At 46.7% G+C, this 4,809-nt stretch overlaps 1 protein-coding gene across 5 annotated transcripts in view; it reads right to left on the reverse strand.

The window, feature by feature from the left end:
* ARL15 (ADP ribosylation factor like GTPase 15) overlaps positions 1-3,296 on the reverse strand; it is a 223,438-nt gene extending 220,142 nt beyond the window's left edge. For 2 of the 5 annotated variants that reach the window (XM_017811129.1, XM_017811131.1), the window contains exon 1: positions 3,209-3,257. Coding sequence is in view for 2 of the 5 variants with exons in the window: in XM_017811132.1 (XP_017666621.1) it covers positions 3,209-3,220 (12 nt within the window). In the remaining 3 variants the exon portion in view is untranslated. Of the gene's footprint in view, positions 1-3,208 lie in introns of all 5 variants that reach the window. The other 3 variants (XM_017811132.1, XM_017811128.1, XM_017811130.1) reach the window with 3 other exon arrangements.
* Between the last annotated feature and the right edge of the window lie 1,513 nt (positions 3,297-4,809).

Below are 4,809 nucleotides of genomic sequence, written 5' to 3' on the forward strand. Positions count from 1 at the left end.
AAGATACTACGTAGTATCTTGGGATACAGTCTAGGGAGATAAGCTATCGTAATAAAATTGCTAATATACAAAATTAAACAGGTTATCAATTTAGGCAAATAAAAGACTTTTTTTTTGTTAAGACACACATTCAAATTTCTACATCACCCTCTCAAGTAGCTTATAAAAGTTCTACACAGATCAGGCTGATACATGCATCCATTCAATATAAGAACCTTATCTAGTACAGAGATGCCTCTGAAGAAGTGTATTGTGAAATTCTACTTGCTTAAAATTTGCATCGTAAGTAGCACGTATGAAAACCTGAAGCATTTCTATTGTTTCCCACAAGTTCTCCAAGCAAAAACTGTAAGACTGGTCACATGCCATGCTTTTCACAAGATGCGTCATGCCATAATTTCTTAAATTAAGCATAGTCTACTGAACGTAGGCCAACCAACACAAGTCTCTGTATACGCTATAATCCTTTCAGACACAATGTAGCAAGAATGAAGAGGAAGAAGGTTGCAGATAGAGCACCAGATTACATAGTCGCAAAAACGTACAAAACTGCATTTATGCAGCTGTGTTTGCACAGTATGTTTTAAAAGAAAGAATAACACAAGTAAAAGATGCCTCTAAATAAGTGAAGATGGATTCTTTTCTGGAGATGGAACCTGGTTTAGCTATGTTGATCAAAAGCAAAACAACAAACCACACCACTCCTAACATTGTAATTATGTCACTACAAAAATAAAAAAGACATCAAGCTCAAGAGCCTCCTCTAGCTAGTAAAGATACAGAGACCAGTGATACTTTTTGGTTACAATGCATAACTAAAACCAGACCAGAGCATTACAGTAGTACCAGCTCATTATCAAATTGCATTAGCCATAAACCAGGGATCGCATTGTAAGCAGGGGAGGCCCTAGTCAGGTTCTGGGTATCTCCCTCTAATAGCTTCAGGGCCATAGTCCAACCAGGCTCCAAGTGACTTGGCTTTGAGCAGGATTTGAATGCTTTCAATAACTGCTAATATTAGAAGGTGCCACAGATGTTCGGTATTTCTTGCGATCTGCTCCTCAATGGAGAAAAGAAGTCTACACCAATGTAGGTCCGATTCAGATAAAATGAGAAAAACAACCTTCCTATGCAAGTCTGGGAAGAGCTGGCTGAGGGTAGACTCCTTGTGGAGATGGAACAACTCCTGAGTCCGTGCTGCAGTGAACCTGACCTCAGCTATCCTCACCTCCCCCACCACTAAATTCACTCGTTCAGCCCCACTGCTAACCAAAACTTAGTGTCTAATACTCTGTCACAGAACTACTGCAACCAGCAACAACTGCATACTTTGCTCTGCTCTCTGCTTCACACTGCAAGCATAGGTGAAAGTCTCACTGCCCAACATGAGGAACCAGCAAAAGTACCTTCTGCTTATGTTTTGATGGCAATGTAGGTGAAAGATCCCAACATAAATGCAAAACCCATAAAATTCCTTAACATGTAGAGCTTTTTGTTACTGTTGTTATGGAAATAATGAGGCAGTTGTTCTACATACATAGCTTAACGTCCACATTATAACTTCAAATCTTGCATGGATAAAGAGTAGGCCCATCTTTACGCTGGAACAGAGTGTGACAACAGTTTAGTCCTCCAAGCTGAAAGTGGGTCCACACAACTAGTTGCCTAACTCACCACCACAATTTATTTTTTTTTTGTTAGAGCAGACTTTCTGAGGTGCCTGAAGCAGTTGATCAATGTTTTTTTTAGAGCTGACACCAAAAAAGGCCACACAAAGTAAAGAGGAAAAGGAACAAATGGAGAAAAATAGTCAGGAAAAAAAAAGTAGAGCTATTTAATCCCCTCCCCCCTCTGGTTAATACAAAAACATACTCTCAGTTTCCAAGGCTTATTAAATTTATTGTTCTCCGAGTGGTTGGCCTTCCACAAAACAGCCTGTAGCAGTCACAGAGGTTAATGCAAGCACTTCAAAAAGTAGAGAATAGCCAGTTTTGTCTGGATATAAGTTTACAAAGGAAAAAAAAAAATCTAAGAAACAGCTCCAGGCTTTCAAGGAGCCACAAGGCTGCACTTGACACACATCAAGTTTATTATCAGTGTTTCATTAACTAGGTTCTTAAAGAGAAGTCTGCCTACTATTTCTTCCACATAAGGACTCATTTTCTACTCACTCTCTGTTATTTGAATTCAGGAAGGTAAGCGTAAAACTTTTTTGTTGGTATAAAGCTGAATAAACCAAAATAAATTTAAGCTACATGGACACAAGAATATGAAAGTATAAATTCAAGGTATTTCTGGTTCAGTTAATTTCATTGTCATAAAAGGAAAAGTCAGCCACTGCATGCAGCTCTCACCTCAACATGGCAAATCTTCAAATCAGTTCACTAAAAAGAGCATCGTCAGAGATTCTGTTGTGTTTGATGAACTTCTCTTGAAAGCCTACATCCGTGAGCACCTCATGTGAAGACATTAGAGTCAAGATTCTGACTCCAAATACTTCCTGATCGCACCTGATATCAGTAACGAACAGGGATAGCCAGAAGATGCCTACCCATTACTGCCCGATCTGCAGCTTTGCAGCACTCCACGGCGAAGGAAGGGGAACCAGTTCACAGCAGAGCGCTCAAAGCAGCAAGACTAGAACAGCGGGATGTCAACAAGACTGGAACCATGGGATGTGCTCGTTACGCTCTCACACTGTTAGACTGAAAAGACCAGGTAAGCAGGTACCACACTAAAACAAAGCCGTCTGCTCGTTACCCGGCCGTGCCACAGGGTTCGACTGCAGGGGAGTTCAAACACCGGCCACGACCCCATCCTGAGGTGCGCGCCTGCGATACAAGCTCTCGCAGACGAATGCAGCCAATATTCATTAAAGAGCCATAAACGCTACACCCGAATACCAGCTGCCCGGGCGCCCGGCTGAACCCGCCCGCGGTAGCAATTTAGTTCATTCAAGCGTGCCCTAAGCTCCAGCATTTAGGAAAAAAACAGCGACCCGGGTCACAGCTTTAGAAACCTAATAGCAGCCAAATGAGTGGGGCCCGGCCGCTTTATCGCCCTTTAACAGCCCGGCGGGCCGGGCCGGGCAGCGCGGCCGGACCCTCCTGCCCCCCGCCCTGGGGCTGCCCCGCCGGTGCTCACCTGACCCCCGCACACCGCCCCCGCCGCTCGGGAACGTGTCCGCCGGTGCGGGTCGGGAACCTACCAGGTAATCCATGTACCGGGGAGGCGCCGGGCGCCGCGCTGCCGAGTTCTCCGGAGGGGCCGCGGTTGCCCGCCCGGCTGACAGCGGCGCTGGGCCGGCCGGAGCTCCTCCGCCGCGGGGAGGGCGCGCAGAGCGGGGAGGCGCGGGGGGCTCGGCGGAGCGGGGCCGGGAGAGCGCGGGCGCTGCCCCGGCGACGCTGTCAGGGCGCGCTGCCGCCCGCACGGCGCGGCGGGGAGGGGAGGGAGGGAGGGAGGGGAAGGGAGAGGAGAGAAGAGGAGAGGAAAGGAGGGACGGCGGGGCCGGGCGGGCGGCGGAGGGAGGGACGCGCCGTCAGCTGATCGCACACGTGGGGCCGCGGGGAGCGCGCCCTTAAAGGGGTAGGCGCGCCCGGGAGGCGGGACCGCAGTGGGAGGGGGTCTGGGACTCCTCGTAGAGAGCCCAGAGTAGGGCAGCGGAGCTGGTGAAGAGGCTGGAGCGCAGGTCTCATAAGGAGCGGCTGAGGGAGCTAGGGGTGTTTAGCATGGAGAAAACGAGGCTCAGGGGAGACCTTATCGCTCTCTATAACTCCCTGAAAGGAAGATGTAGAGAGGGGCCCGGGCAACCAGTGTTCTCCCAGGCAACCAGTGAGAGGACGAGTGGAAATAGCCTTATGCTGCGCCACGGGAGGTTTAGCTTGGACATTAGGAAGAATTTCTTCGCAGAATTCCTTCTTAGACATTGCAATGGGCTGCCCAGGGAGGTGGTGGAGTCACTGTCTCTGGAGGTGTTTAAGAATAAAGACTGGACGTGGTCTTTTTAAGAAAAGACAGTGCTATGGTCTAGTTGACACGGTGGTGCTTCGGTCAAAGGTTGGACTCGATGATCTCAGAGGTCTTTGCCAACCTAATTGGTTCTGTGATAATTCCCCCAAGCACCTGTGAAAGCAGCGCTCATGTACTGCAGGCTGACATCTGGACATGGAGGCTTTACCACAAATGTACAGTGTTAGCAGGAATGCCTGACTTCCTGGAAAAATAGAAGGGAACTTCTAAACAGGTATGATGGTGGTACAGGAAATCTAGAAACGAGGCATCAACTGACAGATGAGGAAGAAAAAAAACTGTAATAAAAAGAATGGTGAAAGCAGGTAAGGAGCTAGGAGAAAAGAGGCGTAAATGAGGAGCCAAGAGCAAATGGGAGTAAGTATTTGTAAGGATGTTGGTAAGCAGTTGGCCTAGACCTAATAAACAGGGGTGGGGAAAGGGCAATTAAAATTGCTGCTCTGATTTTTGTAATTACTAAAGTCTGTTGTCAACAGTTTCAGTTACAACATCCAGACAGTGCTGGTAAGGTGTTCCCCTTTTCTGCCCAAAAAAGCATCTTGTTCTTGTCAATGGATAATTAATTTTCCTCATGCATCTAGCCTAGAAAAAACTTCTTTCCTTTGACAGTCCTTACTTTACTTTGGGAGTCAGTATCAAATACAGCTAGATAGCAAATTGAATTTAATTTAGATGACCACAAATGATTTTAATTTTTTTTAACTTTCGATCATTAAGAAATTTGCTAACTTTAGTATTTTAATAGCTAACAAGTGGAAAGAGGCCCTTCCTGCTATTCAG

This window comes from Lepidothrix coronata, unplaced genomic scaffold (genome assembly GCF_001604755.1).
Source record: "Lepidothrix coronata isolate B3197 unplaced genomic scaffold, Lepidothrix_coronata-1.0 Scaffold31, whole genome shotgun sequence".
NCBI lineage: Eukaryota > Metazoa > Chordata > Aves > Passeriformes > Pipridae > Lepidothrix > Lepidothrix coronata.